Source organism: Lycium ferocissimum, chromosome 3, assembly GCF_029784015.1.
Source record: "Lycium ferocissimum isolate CSIRO_LF1 chromosome 3, AGI_CSIRO_Lferr_CH_V1, whole genome shotgun sequence".
NCBI classification, from domain to species: Eukaryota; Viridiplantae; Streptophyta; class Magnoliopsida; order Solanales; family Solanaceae; genus Lycium; species Lycium ferocissimum.
This window is the reverse complement of record NC_081344.1, coordinates 8,220,536-8,241,071: the sequence shown is the minus strand read 5'-3', so window position 1 is coordinate 8,241,071 and position 20,536 is coordinate 8,220,536. Positions and strand designations below refer to the sequence as shown.

Here is a 20,536-nt window from a genome sequence, read left to right as displayed (position 1 = left end):
CTATCTTCATGCAATATAAATCAAATCCATGCAATAGTTATTTCAATTTAAAATGGTCGATTTATACTTCTATATAAACCAGAAGTTTTGCCCTCTATGGCATACTTGTTATGAAGTTTGTTGTAAATTTTTTCGATAACGGCATACTCTACTCTTTTGTAAAATTGAACTTTTGCCTCCTCCGGCATAAGTACTTTTTGTATTGGTTATGATAATGGACTTTTGCCTCTAACGGCAAAATGTACTCCTAAATAAATTAAACTTTTGCCTCATTCGGCATACTTGTTCTAAATTTGTACACAGTTTGCCTTAATTCAAGTTTAAATCGATAAGCATTGTCTGATTTAAATTGAATTTACTATAATTACAATTTCAAGTAAATAAGCATGGTATACTTATTTAAGTAAGGTATAAAGTAATTAAAATCAGAACAAAGCAATAAATCCAATCAATTCCATTTTGCTGATTAATTTTATCATGCGCAATGTTCAATCCGAAATTTATGCTGGCTACCGTTTAATAATCGTGTAGAAGATGATTTTTTTTTTCAAATATTAACAATCTAAACTCAATAAAATCGTTAAAATTGAGTTGAATTAAGATTTGTACCTTTTACCGATGTTGTAGCAAGAAAAATCAATTGAGAAATGCCAAGTTTGAAACAACGATTTGAATAATGTGAAAAATTGGAAACGAAGTTTGGGTTAACGATATGAAAGAAGGGAAGGATTTGAATAAGGGTAGATTTGAATAACCATATTTTTTTTATATGTAACGGTTAGGGGTAGTAATGTCTTTTTACTATGTTGCTTTTGCTCGGACGGACAATAATTAAAGACCACCATTTTGAGGGGCAAAATCTAAAGACCAGCCCAAAAGAGGCGCATTCGCGCCAATTGCAGGTTTATTTGAAATTTATTAATACTGACTACAAGTTGAATACTTTAAAAACTGACCACCACATAAATTTTTAGAACGTCTAATGAACATTAGTGTGGAAGCCTCAAAGGTGAACTCATCACCAGTGTTTTAAAAGGCGGGGGCGTAAGGCGGGGCGTTTTACATATGCCTCGGCGAGGCGTAAGGCCCGAGGCACGGGGCGTAAGCCCCATGGGTATTTAATTTTTAGTATTTCATAAAATAATATAATTACAATAAATACTTTTAAATAGGTATTATATAAAAAATAAAAGATATATATAATGCTTGATCCTCAGAAAAAAACTAATCAAAGCAATCCATTATATGCCACTTACAACTTGTAATTATATATAATATAATTCTACACGTATAAACAATACAATGAAATAAAAGCTATTATGAAATGCAAATAAATTATAACATCTTAACTTTCAAACAATGAAAAAATCACAATTTCTTATAACAACATTGCTATCATACTATTCATTTTATCTCAGTATTATAATTAAAACGTAACTCCGTCATGAATAAAAATAAAATCACTTTCAAATAGCGAAATAATAAAATATGATAATTTTGATACATAGAACAAAAGACCAATGACAATTAAAAATGTACAATTCGGTTATGTATTTTTAAAAGACATATATAAAGTGATATTCACCCTCACGATGTTCTCAAATGTATGCAATACTATGACTTGTTATTTGAGTTACACCTAATCTTCTTATTCTATAGATGAAAAACTATTAAGTATCATTCATTTGTTAAAGAATTATAAGGGTCAACAATTCTAATTAAAGAATTTAACATATAATTTGTGTAAGAACTGTTAGGCGAGCCCCGAGCGTTGAGCGTTAGGCGTGTTTAGGGCGTACAGTCGGGCGCTTGAGGCGTAAGCCTCAGAGGAACTAAGCGCTGCACTTGAGCCCCGAGGCGTTTTGCAAGTGCCCCGAGCCTCGGGGCGAGCCCCGAGACGAGCCCTGAAACTGTCTTTTAAAACGTCAATGAAAAGTTAAAACTCCTTTTGTGATTACAATTAAAGTTTCACCCCTTAACGATGATTTCGACACATTTTCCAAAAATAGTACTAGTATATGGAAAATTTCAATACATGTGAGCCTATGGAAATACAGACTACAAATCAAGTTTTCATTTGGTGTGATTCGCTGTCTAGTCCTATTGAAAGGTCCATTCACATGACGTTCTTGTCCAAACTTTCCTGTCTTTTGCCCGTGTAACTTTCTTCCATTCCTCTCATGCATTCATTAAAAAATTTATGTTTTAAAGTGAAAGATGTGTTAAAGCTTAAGTTCATGACACGTACGTATTGTCCACTTTGACCCAACAGACTTCCCAGATTTGTTCCTTAGGTCACGATCACGACATCATCAAGTTTAAAAGCGTGCATACCATGTGAACTTGTCGTATACCTTATAAAACACTTCACTTTCTCTCTCATTACGACGTGAGATTCGCCTAAGGTGTCATCCCTTCTTCAAAAGCCTGTCAGTTTATCTCCTTGACCAATCCTCCGTCATGGGCATCACAAAATGTTTCTCTTTTTCTTTCTATTTAGCATGACCAAGTCAATGTTATCTCTTGAACAAAATATAGTGCTTAAACTATACTATTTCTTGAAATCACAAAAGAAATAAAATTAAGAGAATTTAATAGCATGGTTCTCTCTTAAAAGGTCAGGTCAACTCATGACTCATGTGAATAGAGTAATTTATGAGCAAGTTTTACTTATAACACGTTCCTTCCCTTGCTAAGAAAGTGGTACGGAACAAGTGGAATCTCAAGTACGTCCTTTGCTTAGAGAATGCATTAACTTTAATTAATTGTGATTAATAAAATAATTCTGCAAGGAATGAAAACATATGATTAATTTATTGTTCTATATGAATGAAAATAATTCTGCATTCAATTAGATGACTGGCTCAAGATATCTCCTAATTAACTCTTAACTTTTATATTTTTATTTTTCTCTGTAAGGTTAATGAATTACCAGTTGAGTACTCCACCCATGCCGTGACAAGATTCCTTACAGACGGATTTTATTTAATTTTTTAATAGGATTCGTCTTTTGAAAACCAGAACCAAATTTCGATGATATTTTCAAGTTTCATTTACTTGCTATTTCTGTTATTTAATTAAGATTCAAAAAAAAAAAAAAGTTAATACTTTTTCCCATTATTTACTACTAATAGGAAATTACATGTACTGCGCATTGGCGGATGTAGCCTTGAGCTACGTGGTCGATTGAACCCAATATTTTTTACGCGAACACACCAACACATATATAAACAATAAACTTCAAAATGTCAGATTACTCAAAAATTTTAAGATTGAACCCATCAAATTAAAATCCTAGATCCACCTATGATATTTTGCGCAAGGATACTACAATAGTACAATGTATACTATTAAAAAGTTAACAAGTGAGTTGCTAATTCAAAACATTAAATGAATGAAGAGTTGCAATTCAAAATAAAAGCTTTCTAAACCTAAAAAAATGGATGAAAACTAATTAACTAACTGAAAAATAAAAGCGAGACGATGAAAAAATGTACTCCCACCAGTCCATTTTACTTGTCATGTTTATCTTTTTACACCCATAGAAAAATGCTAATTAAAAGGATAATTTGACTTAGTTACCCTTTTTACCCTTATTTATTCTTTGATCTCAATTTAATATTATTATTTTCACCATTTTAATTTCTCTCCATATTTATTAGAGTAAGAGTAAAGGTAAAAATATAATAATTAATCCTCTCTTGATTTTCTAAACTGACAAATACTATATAGGATTAATTATTTATAGTAATCACGACAAGTAAAACGGACAAGAGGGAGTACTAATTGGGTTTGGGAGTACCAACTTGTGATAATAAGAAACATATACTTGGAGTGATGATAATGATTGGGCGGCATAAGCACCTTGATTTAGATGTAGTGATTAATGAAGGTTACTTAAATTAGTGGCATGGCATACAGTACGAAATACGTATGCAACACTCAACTAATGTATTTGGTTTTCTTTTTCAAGAATAAACATAACTAAAAATAAATAATTTTTTGCATGTGATTTCGGATCTCTAGAAGTAAGAACCTAAACAGAGGAAGTCAAAACCCTTTGGTGGTCAATTCATCATTATAAAATTTAGATGTTAAAATTATAAACATGCAAACCTAAAATTGTATAGAAATTGTCAAATTTTGGTTCAACGGAGGTAAAAGTAGTCCAACCAATAGGTCAAAGTTTCTTCATTGTTTGTGGCCATTAAGTACCACCGTTTCTATTTCTCAAATGCAGTATATAACTGGTACCATTGAGCAATTGTAGCGTAGGATCCTTTCACACTTAATTAAATGTCTCAAATTCGAGTCATGTGAATGAAAAAATTTATGGTTAGGAGTGTTTTCCACTTTTGTCATTTATTCCATAATTTTTTTTTAAAAAATAAAATAAATTGCGACATGACATTTTATTATCAAAAATTGATTTATTCTTTTACAAAGAAATCAAAAATCGTTATTTGTATTAGTCAAAAAACAAATGTAGTATATATAAATAATGATTTATTAAAACATTTTGAATATACTAGATGATTATGTCCAAAAAAAACATTATATCTATAAGGTGGTAATATCATTTTTAATGGCAAGTGATATTTGAATCTGTTTGTGCCAGTTTGATTGTTTCTATGAATATTCATTACCTTTACAAGTATAAACGCATGGTAATTTTGTCAACCAAGACTAAACTAAATAAGAAGAAATATTTACCGAGCAATTTTGATCTTTGATGTACTAAAACTTGAATTTCACTTTTCGTGATTTTCACCCATTTTTTTAATTGATAAGCCAGAGGCTTGGTTGTTATATATGTTTACATATTACACGACTTATATATTTTTTGTAAGAAAGTGTTTTTTTTTTCATATTTGGACAAATCTAAGGTAATTAATAGGTGGATATATAGTGTCTTGATGGTAGCAAGCGATCTTTGTGGGAAACTAACATGCATTGATTTGCCTTAGCTATAATCATGATTAGCTTTAATTCTACCTTCTCCGATTAAGGGTTGGTGGCAAACTTTTTTTTTTTTTTTTTTTTTGCACTATTTTCTATATTTTGTACTCGTATATAGCAAGCGGCAACTTTTGCTTTTAGATAAAAGTTGATTAAGTTTTAGATGCGTGCCTATCTTTTACTGTAATATTTTTGTGTCATTGAAGACTTATAAGTTAAACTAAATGATAGACAATACTTTTATTTAAGAATAAAATGGTAGCAGTAATTTCATGATTAGCTTTTCTTGCACATCTAAATTACATTTGTACTTAGGAGCAAAAACACTAGGAACATCAAACACCTTTATTACGCAAAAAGTCATTGATAGTTAATGACAAACAGAGGACATAAAAAAGAAACTAAAAGAAAAGAACCTCGCTCAAATTTACGTTAATATGCTCAGTGCTCTACAAAAGAAACTTTTCTCCATGTTTATTTCACCTTTCTTCCTTGGCCTTGAAGCAATCCTTTGGGCCTCAAAATCTTTAGGAACCCATTCAGCTGTCCATTGTATTGTCAATCTCTTGTTAATTTTGTGTGAGTGATGGAGTGCGTAACTCAATTTACAAATGAAGCATGATACCACATATATTAGTGTATATTATTATAAAATGTGCAAAATATTCTAGCTTATAAGCTCGTAGCAACTTGTTCTAAATGCATTATTAGCTAAAGTAACAAACACCCTTTTACTAGAGTCCCTGACATTTACTATCTAAAGAAACTTTTTGCGCTAGCATAGAAACTTAGAATCAACAAGTTTAAGTATCATTTTTTTTTTTTTTTGCAATTTAAAAAAATTAGAATCATAACGCGAACCTGAGCTCCCGCTTAATTATGATGTAAGCTCAATTACTTAGATCGATCTTACACGGGTGCCCCTCCAAAATGCAATGAAGAACCCCAATCTAGGTCATGAGCGTTGTTGTTCGCCCATTAACCCTACCAAAATTGGTCTAAGTTGAGGAGTTTGCCATAAACTTAGGCATAAATCACTACCATTATCATGTGCTAGAAGCTAGGTGTCCTCGCCACCACGTGCAGCTCACATGTATACTTGTAACACCATGTAGTGTGTACTGTGTAGTATTTTCCTTCTTACTCCATATGCCATGATAAATGTTGCTACTCTACGTTTCTGACATAAAAATAATAAGTTGTACTAATATAATTAAGAAAAATAATGCATTAATTACAAGCCATGCACTTGTGACTACTTCACCTCCAAAGACTCTACTCCCCCAATAAGTACCTCCACTTTCCTCCTTACTATCCATTGGCTCCCAAAACCCTATTGTAGCATATTTCTCCATCTCCTTCTCTCCCTCTCTCTCTCTCTGTTCACATACAAGCACTTCTCTCTTAAGTGACTGAGAAAAATGGCCATAAAAACATGGATTCTCTGCATTGCTATTCTTTCTTTTTTGACGGCCGTTAACTCAAAGGTCCCCGGTATTTATACCGCGGGCCCCTGGCAGAGCGCCCATGCCACCTTCTATGGCGGCTCTGATGCCTCTGGCACCATGGGTATGTACATATCTGCTATTTTGCTCTCCATTTGTGTTATGTTGTATACTATGGGCGCATGGTTACATGTAATTTATATTTTTGGTAACTTATCATATTGTAAAAGTTCTTTTATATTATTCGTATAAGCAATAGTAGTTTTGAGATTTTGGCCCTGCTTGACAAAATCTATAAAAATGACTGTTGTTACCCATCGAGCATAAATTCTTGTAACAGTAAGCACGTAAGTTAGTTTTAAACTTTTGCAGAGAAAAATCGTCTATTATAGAAAGTACATAATATGAAAATGTGCAACCATATAGTAATAAGTATCATGTAAGAGCAATCATGTCTAGCCAAGAATGATTTTGCCTGTGCGGCACATCATCGGGATATTTCAAGAAGTTAGTGAGTAAAGATAGTGCAATCATGTGTTGTCGATTAGACTGGAGTTGCAATTATATTGACTTGTGTACAATTGAAAGAACACAGATAACATTTTCCTATAGGGCATGACTTCTTGTCAATTGATCCATGTTCACTATCTCTAACTTATTAAAATGTCCTAAACTCCTGCTTCATAGATTATAAACTAATTTATGCCCACAACTTATGCATGATGAACAACCATGGTCATTCTTGCAAAACACCCTTATATAAAAAATTAAATTCATTAATCTGTTGTTTATTCTTTCCCAACAGGTGGTGCTTGTGGGTATGGAAATTTGCACAGCACAGGATACGGAGTGAACAATGCAGCACTAAGCACAGCTCTTTTCAACAGTGGACTGAGTTGTGGTGCCTGCTTTGAGATAAAGTGCACTGATGGAAAATGGTGCACCCCTGGAAAGCCATCCATTCTTGTGACTGGTACAAACTTCTGTCCGCCAAACTTTGCTTTGCCAAATGATAATGGTGGGTGGTGCAACCCGCCCCGTCCTCATTTCGACCTTTCCATGCCTGTGTTCCTCAAAATCGCTCAATACGTTGCTGGCATTGTCCCAGTTACCTATCGCAGGTTAGTCAAGTTGACTTTTAAATATTTATATAATCAGGTCGTCCAGTTATTTAGGTAAGATCTTATAGTAAACATTAATTGTAATATGATAAAATGATAACTAACCTATTATTATAGGTTTGAAGATTTAATTATAGTATAGAAAGTTATTTACCTTATAGTGTATAGTATAACTTAAGTCAATCGTTTAATTTAATTGGTGTAATCGTGCTAGATGCACTATGTATTTTTCAAATTAAAAATATATAAATAAAGAGTTTAAGTTATATATACGACCCGTGTAAGGTTTTTCTTAGATCGGTAGGCTAACTTTATCTGTTGTATCAGATAACATGTTTTATCCTCAAGATCGCAAATTTGATTTTCATTTCGCCTCGAATCATTAAAATGAATGTGAATAATTTTGTCTTCCTATATTATCATATATCTAGAGTCAATTATTTTGTATGAGGAGCTACTGAGCTCATTCACTTGTTGTCACTACTCTTCAGCTTTTTGTAGATATCTATCCTGCTAAGGTACTCGAACACATTTTAAGGAGGTTTCCCTTAAATATCTTTATGAAACTGATAGTGTAAATAAAAAATTATATCGACAAATCTATATGACATTGGCACTAACTACCACAAAGTACTAAATACTCTTAACAATATTCTATATTTCTATTCCAGTAGTACTTACAAGCTTTAAATGCTCATCACGTTATAGCTTGGTTCTCCACTTATACTAACAATTTTCCTTACTATTTTTGGCAGGGTTCCATGCAAAAAACAAGGAGGAATAAGATTCTCGATCAACGGTTTCCGTTACTTCAACATGATCACAGTGACTAACGTGGCAGGTGCTGGTGACATTCAACAAGTTCAGGTCAAAGGTACTAACACAAAATGGATTGTTATGAGTCGAAATTGGGGTCAAAATTGGCAATCCAATGCTTTGCTTGATGGTCAAGCACTTTCCTTTAAAGTCAAAACTAGTGACCATCGCTATGTTACAGCATACAACGTGGCACCATCTAATTGGCAGTTTGGCCAGACTTATGAGGGCAAAAATTTCCGAGTTTAACTTAAATTAAATAAAGATAAAGCACAAATTGATCCTAAATACTACTTATACTTTGTATACACTTTTCCCCACCTTCAGTTTTTCTCTTTTTTAATGGGAGAAATTATAGGTATTTGAGGAAATAGTTTAATTTCCTTTTTATATTTTGCAATTTTTATCTTTTGCTTTTTACTTTTAGTGATGATGTGTAAGTGTTGGTGAAAATGGAAGGTTTATTTATAGATGCTGATGTGGCTGCAGAAGGATCAACACTAGGATCATGAAAATGTAGCCCGCAGCTCTATTGACAATTACTGCTAATAACTTATGTGTAATGGGAACATCATATAATTGTCTATGAATTATGAATACGAATATTACATTATATTGTCTCCTTTATAGTTTCTGGATACGTGTGGTGTGCTGGCGATTTTATTTCTGGCGGGATGTGAAACTTTGATCTCCCTATATGATTTTGAGCAATCTTCATTTCATGAGTTAACTTTTAGGATTGAATTCAATTAATATTGGTATTCGCTTATTAAAAGTTCGTTTAGGTAACATGATGGATGGAAAACATAAAGGGAAGTGACCAGGCGAATCCAAAATTTTAAGAGGATGAGTTCACCATTGCTACTAAGATTTTTTTAAAAAAAGAAAAAGAAAAAAGGATGCAAAAGTGCATTTAGTTGGGTTTGATCCCAGGACCTTAAGGGATTAAGGTCAGCACTTAACTAGTGCTCCACTCAATCTTGTTTGACCATGTGTTCCTTCAGTTAATATTAGATATATTTTAAGAATAATATACATAATATACCGAATTTAGTCAGGTGACCTTGTGTTCACGTGACCCATGTTTCCTACCTAAATTCGCCCCTGGAAGTGACCCACTAGTTCCTCTAAATAACTGTACCAAAATTTCCATACACCAGACAATTTTAAAGCTTCGATGCATGCACAAATTTCTTGTGCATTTGTAATAGAAAATAATCATCTTAATTATCAATTCTTCCATTCAAAAAAGTGCTAAATTCTGTTGGCGAATTTTGACTATGGATTCAAAATTTTCCGGTTACACTGTTTACTGTAATCCTACATGTACATTTCAAGGACCATGATGCATAAAACAAGAAGAAATATTAAGATTTCAGACAGAACACTAACATAGCAGGTAAAACTTCCATAACTAATAAATTGATACGCACAAATCCATAGTTCAACCATTATCCAACAGACTAAAACTCAAAAATAGAAGTGGGACAAGCTGTACATCTTTGTGGAGGCATTTTCTCTTAGTTATATGCTAGAATTTCTTGAAGAAAAGAGTGCTAGCTAGTAACCGGAACACCAAAAACTTTCTTTCCTCTTTTTATCAAAAAAGTGACAGTGAAGGTCTTGGATACTTTGCCTTCACGGGGATCTCTTCAGCACTATTTCTGCGGGACTTCTTGAGCGCAAAACTTGATCGGTTATGCTGATTTACCTGCCGGTCCTTTTTATCATTTTTCACGGACTGCTGAAGCTGTTCTAGAGCTGTTACCACTTCGTTCATAGTTGGCCTTGACCTAGGGTCCATCGATATGCATTGAAGAGCCAGGATGGCAACCTTTATGGCATGACTGAGCGAATATTGTCCTTCGAGACGGGAGTCTAGAACACGGAAAACTCTACGTTTGTTGGTCAAATAAGGTTTTGCCCAATCAACGAGACTGTGTTCCCCCGTGGGTCGATTCTTGTCTATCGCTTTCTTACCAGATAGAATTTCTAATAGAACTACCCCGAAGCTGTATACGTCACTCTTGGCAGTAAGATGGCCTTCCATAAAAGAGAAAAGTAATCAGCTCAGAAGTTGGTTGCATTATAACATGTACTAATATGTGACTGCTCATAAAAATAGGAAACAACCCTGTCAAAATTTCATGTCTCAAGAGCATGATCACTTTTATCACATTTATGAGGTGAAATAAAATGTAAGTGTAGTTCATTGAATTAATACTAAATTTTAATTTATAAAAAAGACCCTGTTCATCTGTTCTAGTACTCTCGTCAAATCATATGAACTCTAATCCAGATACAATAAACAGGATGATATCAGTAGATGAAAATGTACACATGAAGTTCATCTTCTGTAAACTGACCCGTGTAAAAGGAACTAACTGAGGGGATTTTCCCAAATTGATATTGTTTTACATATACTATGTATATGGGGTACATGTGAGGTGACAAGTACAATGTGGATACCGAGGTTATACAGTCTATACTGGGTACAGGTTGTTATAGACATTCATGCTTTATGTGCTACATTCTGTGTCATGAGTACTGGAGCATTTTTTCATGCTAAATTAATGTTATAGGCAATATTAGGCATCATACTTCATGCTAGATTAATATTATGAGCTATGCTCATGTAAGATTACATGTTAGCTGTTGTCATGCACTGTACATATGCATAATATTTGCATATTTTTTGTCACACCATCAGATGGTGAATTTGAAGTAGAACTGGGTAGCATGGAGACAAACCTGTGGATAAATACTCTGGAGCAGCATATCCATAAGTTCCCATAACCCTAGTAGACACATGGCTCTGATCACCCGTCGGACCATCTCTGGCCAACCCAAAATCAGAAAGCTTTGCGTTGTAGTCCTGTTGATGTATGCACAATATTGAGTGCAAGAAAAATAAGTATCTGAAAACATGAAAAACTTCGACAGACAGTGTAAAGTGACACTTTGAGATGATATTCACATACCGAATCCAGCAGAATATTAGAGGTCTTGAAGTCTCTATAAATAACTTTTGTTTCAGCATTATGAAGAAATGCAAGTCCCCTAGCAGCGCCAAGCGCAACTTTCATACGAAGGCTCCAAGAAAGTGGTTGGTAGTATGAACCTCCTGATTCAAATAAAAAAACCGCATATTATGTAGGACTCTACCGGCTTGTGCGGATGAACCATAGTCCATAAATAATTACGCAGGTGGAAAAATATGAAAAAGAGGAAGAACTTACTCCTAAATAGATGATTCTCCATGCTACCCTTAGGCATGAACTCATAGACCAAGAGCCTGTGATCTTCCTCTAAGCAATAACCGATCAATTTTACAAGATTTGGATGCTGTAGTTGCCCAAGATAATTGATCTCAGCCTGCAAATTTGTAAGGTTGAGAATATAAGCTACATTACATATAATAAGTAGAAGTAATTTGTAGCAAAATGCTATATAAGGACTGAGAGCTAGATCGATGCAAATCAAGTCATCCCATTCATCACGATTTTAATGATCAGAGTAGTAAATTTTCCAAATCTATGTATGAGGTTACCTAGCAAAGTCCAGAAATAAATACTCCCTCTGTCCCAATTTATGTGACATTCTTTCATTTTTAGTCAGTTACCCTTAATGAGATGATTTATTTCCACACAAATATTTACGACTTATTTTAGACCACAAGCTTCAAAAGTCTTCCTTTCGTTCTTAAACTTTGTACCCAGTCAAACACCACCACATAAATTGGGACGAATGAGTGTGTTTTAAAGAATAAACCGTGCAAATAAGCCCACGGAACAATGATTCACAGTATCGACAATGTTTTTAAAAATAAAAATAAAATTAACGCCAGCTGTGGAGCAACTCCAAGTAAAACAAAAGCTTCTACTCACCAGCCATTCCCGGTGTCCCTGCCAACCTTCTTGGTTTAACTTTTTCACTGCTATCACAATTCCCATGCCGGGCTTTGATGCTGCAAGAGTATGCTCATCGACCCACCCTTTGAAAACCGAACCGAAACCTCCTTCTCCTACTACACTGTCAGGGCGGAAATTTCTGGTTGCAGATCGGAGTTCACCGAAAGTGAAGCTCTTCAAGTTGGAGGACTGCAAGATCTCACCCTCACTCCGTGGAGTTGGGGGTACAGAAGCTGATGAGCGTTTGCTATTCGAATTACTAGTATCAGTACCATTTCCACTGGCATTTCTTGAACCCAACCCTAAAACAATCCATTTATAATATTGCAATCAAAAGACAGTAAAGAAAATGAAATGAAGATGTACATCCAAAACTAGAAAGCAATTACTACTACTGACCTTCACAGGCCGAGCAAATTTCCATACATACAACAGAAACCTTTTCATAGGTACTATTTCTTTCCTGCTCTTTGAAGCACAAGTAAATTTAACCTTCTTTGCAGTTTGCAAATAAATACTCAGACAATACATTAGTTACCAATAAAACTTGACAGTGACCAGAAACAAATTTTGCTTCTGGGGGTCTGTTTTGTTGTACAATACATTAGTTACCAATAAAACTTGACAGTGACCAGAAACAAATTTTGCTTCTGGGGGTCTGTTTGGTACTAAGGAAAATGTTTTCTTGGAAAGCGTATTCAGGAAGATAAAGTGGTTTTCTTACTTATTTTTAGTGTTTGGTAAGTAAGCAGAAAATGCCGCCCCAAAAACATTTGTATATAATCTTCCAAACACTACAGGGGTAGGGCGTGGTAGGAGTGTGGGGATGGGGGGTGTTGAAGGTGGAAGGGAACAATTAATGTGGAATGCTACTCATGGAACTAGTTTTCCCTATTTCCACTAAGCAAGTCATTTTCATCATATTTAAGGAAAATGTTTTCCAATAATTTTGACCAACCAAACATAAGTAAATTGGAAAAAATGTTCCAGAAAATATTTTCCTCCATACCAAACACAACACACCCTGGATGTATTTAGTCTCCATTGTTCTCCTTCTCCTCTGTAATTTTTTTTTTTTCTGTTTTGTCTTTTGATTCTTCAATTTTTTGAAGTAAGCAAAGACTTGAACTCACCAAAATTACTCATTTACATCAAACTCTTGCTACTGTACTAGGATAAAGAAGTAACAATACTAGAGCTAACAAATTATACCTTCCCAAAATAAATAAAAAAATAAAAAGTGAACTTATACCTGAAGCAGTATAAAGTGTGGTCTCAGCCTTGATTTGGTTGCTCAGACAAATCCCCATTAAAGCAAGAACCTCAAAAAAGATGCAATATTTTTAGCTCAAATAGCCACCACACAAATAGCAAAACTCAAGTTTTCATTTTTGCTACTTCAATACAAACCTCAGAAAATCCGTGAACCCCAGATCTAATGTGAACCAAAGAAACTTCCTTTTTCTCTACTTCAAGAATATGACAACAAAAAAGATTGACACTTTCTAATGAACTGGGCTGTAATTGTTTAACCCCACTTGTGGCTATGTATGAAAAGAAATTATGACAAGAAAGCCGGAGATAAAAGGACCGGGAAAAAGGGGGTTTTATTGCTTTCTTGACTCTCTATATAACTCAGTACTTGTGAGATGATGTCTTTTTTGGACCTTTTTGTTGGTGAAAAAGGAAAGCCATATAGATGGTTGACTTACTTTTTAGCTTCTTTGTCTTTACTGGCAGCAGGTCAGAGTAGGAAGGAAAAAGCAACCAAAAAAGACTGAAAAATTAAACAGGGGACTTTACTACTTGATCAAATTAATAATTTGTGCCTCATCCGATGATATTGTCAACCGCATTGAGTGGTATCTATTGCTCATATTTACATGGAGGTTAATTCAGTTGCTGACAGTTTAGCCAATTTAACGTTTAGTTAAAGAGTCTCGCTTTGAATGCATTCACACATGCCATCTAAAGATTTATTCGCGTGGTGAAGGAGCTGTTGTTGCGGTCTCATTCCATCACTTAATTTTGGACTAGTTTCTTGTTGTTTTAGTTCTCTTTCAACAACAACCAAAAAAAAATAAAAAATAAAAATAATAATCAAACCAAAAACCAAAAGACTGTTAATGGCTGAACTTAGTTTCAACATTATCTGTTGTTGCTTAGCTGTTGGACTTTTGTCTTATTTTGGTATGTCTAGGTTGCTAGATTCTCGCTTAGCAGTCATATTTAGGATTTGATTATTTAGTACTATAGCATAAGTTTAAGGCCTGAAAAAAAATGCCTTGCTTGCTTCCATAGTTTCTATAAACAAAAATGTGCTCTTCATTGAAGTTCTAGTACTGTACAGAATGTTACATCATCATTATATAATTTAAAGTGTTATAACAAATTAAGCATTTATTTTTAAAGTATTAAATAATTTGATGGTGTAATATTTTTTGAAATGTCAATTTATAGAACTTAAATTCTTAAGCATCATTTGGTCTAGAAGCAAGTTATGCATGAATTAGTAATATATGTATTATAATGTAGGGATTAGTATGGTAGAAATTGTAATGCATGGATTGCAATGTGCATATAGTAGTTATGCGGTGCATAATAATACAAGAAATATTATGTAAACTACCAAAGAAGGGTGGCTCAGTTGGTTGAGCATGGACCTCTCATAATGGAGGTCTCAAGTTCGAAACCCCCTGCCTACGACAGCAGGAGATTTCTGCTGGTTCCCATGTCATCAAAAAAAAATTACGTTCGTCGAGGGCATTGTTGTCTTTAATTCTTTTGTTATTGTAACAAATATATCTTATGACATATTATATCATATATATAAAATCACACAAATTTCTGTTTGGTCAATAATATAAGCAAATATATTCTCGCATCCCCATAATTTAATAGGCAAAATACATCAATTCCACCCCAAACTATACCACCCTACAAGCTGATGTGGCATAAATTATAAAAATAATTAAAAAAGAAGCGCATTTTAGTTAAAATTTATTTATTATTTTCTTTTTTTAATAAAAAAAATATTTTTTTATAATCCCCAACCCAACCTTCCCTTTCTCCTTCCTTTCTTCTTCACTGCACACGCTCACCCGCTCCCCTTCTTCTTCTTTTTCTTTTTCTTTTTCATTTAACATGCTGCCCCCTCCCCCCCACCTCCTCCACCCTCACGCCACCCCCAGCCCTAGCCCCAAATTTGACCACCACCACGCCGCCCCCTTTCCCCTCCACCTTCTTCACCATATATATCACCAACACTAGATTTCAATAGCCACCACCTCCACTAATTTCAATAGCTACCATTAAACCCACCACCACCAAAATCAAAATACCAATACCAATTCCTCTTCTTCACCGTTCACCACCAATTCCTCTTCTTCTAATAAATTGACCTTTTTCTTTCAATTGCACTTCTATTTTTAAAATTTGTCTTTTCATTTTTTTTTTGTTCGTAAAAGGATTCTTGAATTCTGATTTGGATTATTCTTCCTATAAGATTTGTAGGACAAGAATCTTCATTGTCATCATATGAAAATAGTGTAACAGATCTTGGCCGGAAATTTTTTCCGGCAAGCTTCCATTTTTTCCGATCAATCTTCAATTTCTTTTATTTTTCTCTCACTTTAACCTGTTCTTAATATTACATTGTTAAAAATCATCAATAATGATTTGTAAATTCAGTGGTGGATTTGGTTGGCGGGCAGCAAATGGTGGTGGTTTAATGGCGGTAATTTTGAATTTATGGTGATTGTTTGCAATTTCTTATAGTGGCAGTAGTTGTGAAGCGATTTAATGGTTGATTTGGTTGTGGGTGGTGAAATTTGTGGTTAATTTTTTTATTTTGTGGTGGTGGGTTTGATGGTAGGTTTGATGGTGATGATGTATATGGTGGTGGTGAAATTGATTGTGGTGGTAGTGAAATTGGTGGTGGCAAATTTGGTGATGGCGGATATGGTTGTGGTGAAATTGGTGGTGGGGGTGGTGGCGGATATGGTGGTTCTAGTAAAATGGGGTGGTGAGATGGTTTAATGATTGAGAAGATGTAATTATGGGAGGATTTTATGGCTAATTAGAAATTAATTGGGGTACATATAACTAACAATAGGAAATCAAATGAATAATTAAAAGGAAAATAACATAAAATTAAAATTTAAAAGATATCCAACGTGTCGCTGATGTGGCAGCGAGTGTATCACACCTCCCTTTATGCAACTGGTAATATGTGTATTGAGGTGATAATAAATTCAGTTTTTAGATGTTCAGGTGTGTAATAGATCGCCTGTATAATTTGAGTGTGAACTCGACATTTTGGGTATAGTTTGGGATGGATTTGATGTATTTTGCCTAATTTAATATAAAACATACATTGCTTATGTCGTCAGAGAATATTTTTGCTCATACATTCAATCAAATGATGCATTAGTTATATGAAAATTATTTTCTTAATCCCTCCTACCAATTAAAGACCCCAACACTTTAAGATAAAAATAGAACAGTTTAAGCGTCTAGTAGCCTAATAAATTGATGGCACATGAAGCAAAACAGCGACTGGTTTTTTGACTACTAACTAACGACATGCTCCAACTGTTCGGCAGAAAATAGAGCCAACTGTTACGCACAAAATTTTTCTTTCTCCCAGCAAAAAAGGACCACAAATATAAAGGAGTAATATTTATAAAAACAATAAATATTTAAGAGAAAACTCCTCAGAACTACCTATCAATTTCATATTTAAATTATATCTTGTTTGCATTAACCCTCAAATTCTATTCAAATGTTAAAACTCCTGACTTGACAGGTGGCAAAGTGTGTGTTAACACCTCCTTGGAGGTACATGAGATGCAAAAAAAGCCACGTAAATCGCTTTTTAATTAAGTCAGGAAATCTATTTTCTACTTTTTAGTGTTTTTTTTTTTTTTTTTTTTTTTTTAGTTCCTTCTCTTTTTATATAAAAATGATGTCTTTTTCCTCATCCTCGTCAGTGTAAATCTGATTTTTTTTTTTTGGGGTATGTAATGTGAATTTACATTTGAAATATTTATCTCTCTCTTTCAACTCTAGACACGATGAAATCAAAGATTATAGACTAAATACACGGTGAAACTGAATCAAATGGGAGATGCTTTACTTCAATTTCTTTAAAATCAAGAACCTGTCAACAAAATGGAACAAAAATAATGTTCTTATGGTTTTCTCTTTACTTTTTTTTTCCCTTTCATTTTAACTTTTTACTTTTGTTTTTCTGTCACAATTGAGATAACCGTGATGACATCTACCCGACCCGGTAGGCGAACCCGAATTCAATTTTAAGTCCTTTTAACCATTTACTGAGTGAGAAGTAAAGTGAAAACAAAATATAAAAATCAATAACAATGTTTCATAACCAAAAGTAGTCTAAAACAAAACAGCACACCTCGCAGGACCTGATGTCGTACGTATAAGAGCTACTAATATGAGAAATACAAATCTGAAACGACAATACATCGGAAAGTAAAAGACATAAATAATAAAGGGAAATGGAGTCTGGTGCTGCGGGTCTCACGCTGATAACTCTAGTAGCAATCCTCAACGATCAGCAGTATGCTGTATTACTTATTTAATTAAAGTTTATATCAAAAATAAAATCATAAATAATAAATTAAACTTAAAAAATAATAATTAAATAACAAGTATGGTCAGGGCCGAATTTATGTATTAAATTGGGTCTCGTAAACTCGTGGTCCCTTCGTAAAATTACTTATTTTATGTATATATTTTATAAAATTGGTATAAAATTGTCTACTTATACTTACGCTACAAGAGGACAAAATGATGCACTTGGTTAATGTTAGAAATATTTATCTTGAGAACCAGGGATCAATTTTTACTTAATACATTTTTTTTTTTTTTTAGTGGTGCACTTATATTTTAGAAATTCTAGTTTCACAAATGAGTATAGTGTCAACATGTCACTTTTAAAAGGCTTTCCTGGAGAGTAAACACAAAATGTAGCAAGTTTATTTTTTAGCATTTTGAAATTATAGTTCAGGTGTAACACCATAACGTATACAAGACATAATTTAAATATAAAACTAATAAATACATAATAGTGTATGGTGTTTTATCCACTATCTCAATATTTAAAAAACAAAGACTAACACTCCTTCTGCCCAATTTATTTGATATTCTTCGCTTTTTAAAAGTCAATTTGAATAAACTTTGAAGCTAAATTGGATTAGATTAACTCAATATTTTAAGATTAAAATTTATATATTTGATTACTATAGAAAAAATACTATAAGTTTCAATTTTTCTCGTATCAATTTGGTGAAAAAATACAACTTCAAATATTGATCAAAGTTTAGGTATTTGAATTCGGAAAGCAAAAAATATCACATAGAGATATTCCCTCCGTCCCAATTTATGTGACACTTTTCGCTTTTAGAGAGTCAATTTGATTAAACTTTGAAGCTAAATTGAATTAGATTAACTTAATATTTTAAGATTAAAATTTATATATTTGAAATTTACATGAAAAGTACTATAATTTGTAACTTTTCTCATATCAATTTGACAAAAAAATATATTTTAAAATATTGATCAAAGATCATATAGTTTGAACAACAGAAAATGAAAAGTGCTACATAAATTGATATAGAGAGTAAAAGGGAGTAATAGTACTCTTTTTCCAAAAACCACCTCGAAATTTGCTTTCACTGGTCACACGTCACTGGACTAGGCTTTGCCCTCTCAAAAGTGAAAAGTTTGATTTTAAAAGGTGAATTCCCTGTTACCCCCGTATTTCATCAGTTGCAAAAAGATAAACACGTGAAAAAGCAGTGTATAGTTTTCTTTTGAACAAAAATACAGTACCTAGTACTATTTTGGAAGATAAATACTACTATAGTATTTTTATACGAACAAGTGTTTGCTACTTTATGGTAGACATATGAACTTAAGACAGTGGCGGATTTATGTGAAGGGGCATGAGCACATGAATGTATGCTCCCTTCTCTATAGATCATGCATAGTTTTATTATTGCTTAAATATGAAGTGTGTGATTCAAGTTTAGGAGAACACTTTTGTGCACTGGTGGCTACATGCACATTCTCATATCATGTCAAAGGTTCATTTCTCTTGCATTTAAAGAATTACGTGCCCATAGGATCTTTTCGCTTGTGGATCTTCATAAATTTGAAGAATTATATATCCCTTATGTTTTAATTTATGTATCTTGATTCGGAGTACGAGAGTTAAACTAATTAATGTTGCATTTGAATTCAGACACCAAATCTTCAATTTTTTGAAAATAAAATTTGCATACTTAAAAACTACATAGAAGATTATAAATTCTGAATAGTTAACAATCAAAATATTTAGAAAGTATTTGAAAAAATATGATGAAAAAGAATATCATTTGACTATTCAAATAGTAACCTAAAAAACTGATTGAAACAGTGCGAGTACCATAATACATTATTTGACCGATTAACCACTTGTTATGTTAAATTTATTCTATTACTCTATCTTTTAAGGGTATAATAATTCTAAAAATAGTTCAATCTGACATATTTTCTATATAAAGGGATCAATATCGCTCATTTTATAAATTGAAGTTAAAAGTGCCTAGCACATACTATAAAGATCAAAACTGAAATTCACCAATAATTGAGGGATGAAAAATGCTATTTCCTCATATTATATTAGTAATATATACACCTAATAATCCACCAACTAAATAACAAAAAAAACATAATTCTGTAAATCATAAACAAAACTAAAATGTTAATAACCAAAATAGAAAACGTTTACCAACTAAAGTCAGTTTCTTTTATTCTTTTTTGTCACAAGTCGCATAGTTGTTGTCCTATTTTATTAATTATTAGACGGTGATCTACTTTCATTTTTTTCCTAATAATCAATGACGAAAGGCTAAAAACTAAAAAGTCAAGACTCAAGAGTAAAACGCAAGCACGTCACGCAATTAGGATTTATCCAAACGAAATAAGAGTGCTAAAGAGATCGTTCCAGAGTTATGACACTATTATTAGAATTTCTAAATAATTCGGGGCATTTACGATAGATTTAATATAAATATTTATTCACATTGGATGTTTGCATTAAATTAATATAATTCATCATAATTAAGTGATTTAATGAAGTGAATACATACAATCATTACTGATAGTTATATATATTCAAACACATATCACATATTCATTGATTTGATGTAAATATCCAATACAGATAAATTTTTTGTTATAGATTTACTAAGAATATGAGGCAAAACAATAA

At 33.0% G+C, this 20,536-nt stretch overlaps 2 protein-coding genes and 1 long non-coding RNA gene across 3 annotated transcripts in view; 2 read left to right on the top strand and 1 right to left on the bottom strand.

Moving 5' to 3' along the window:
* LOC132049567 (uncharacterized) overlaps positions 1-20,536 on the top strand; it is a 98,179-nt gene that overhangs the window by 1,412 nt on the left and 76,231 nt on the right. The gene's annotated exons all lie outside the window — the stretch shown is intronic.
* LOC132049566 (expansin-A3-like) lies at positions 6,283-8,948 on the top strand. The gene is made up of 3 exons (XM_059440429.1): positions 6,283-6,528; positions 7,210-7,525; positions 8,281-8,948. The coding sequence occupies exons 1-3, from the start codon at positions 6,381-6,383 to the stop codon at positions 8,588-8,590; spliced, it is 774 nt and encodes a 257-aa protein (XP_059296412.1). The 5' UTR covers positions 6,283-6,380; the 3' UTR covers positions 8,591-8,948.
* LOC132049565 (probable serine/threonine-protein kinase PBL11) lies at positions 9,735-13,943 on the bottom strand. The gene is made up of 6 exons (XM_059440428.1): positions 13,505-13,943; positions 12,229-12,554; positions 11,581-11,716; positions 11,323-11,465; positions 11,093-11,216; positions 9,735-10,384 (listed from the first exon to the last, which is right to left on the bottom strand). Exons 1-6 carry the CDS (start codon positions 13,560-13,562, stop codon positions 9,942-9,944), a joined length of 1,230 nt encoding a protein of 409 aa, XP_059296411.1. The 5' UTR covers positions 13,563-13,943; the 3' UTR covers positions 9,735-9,941.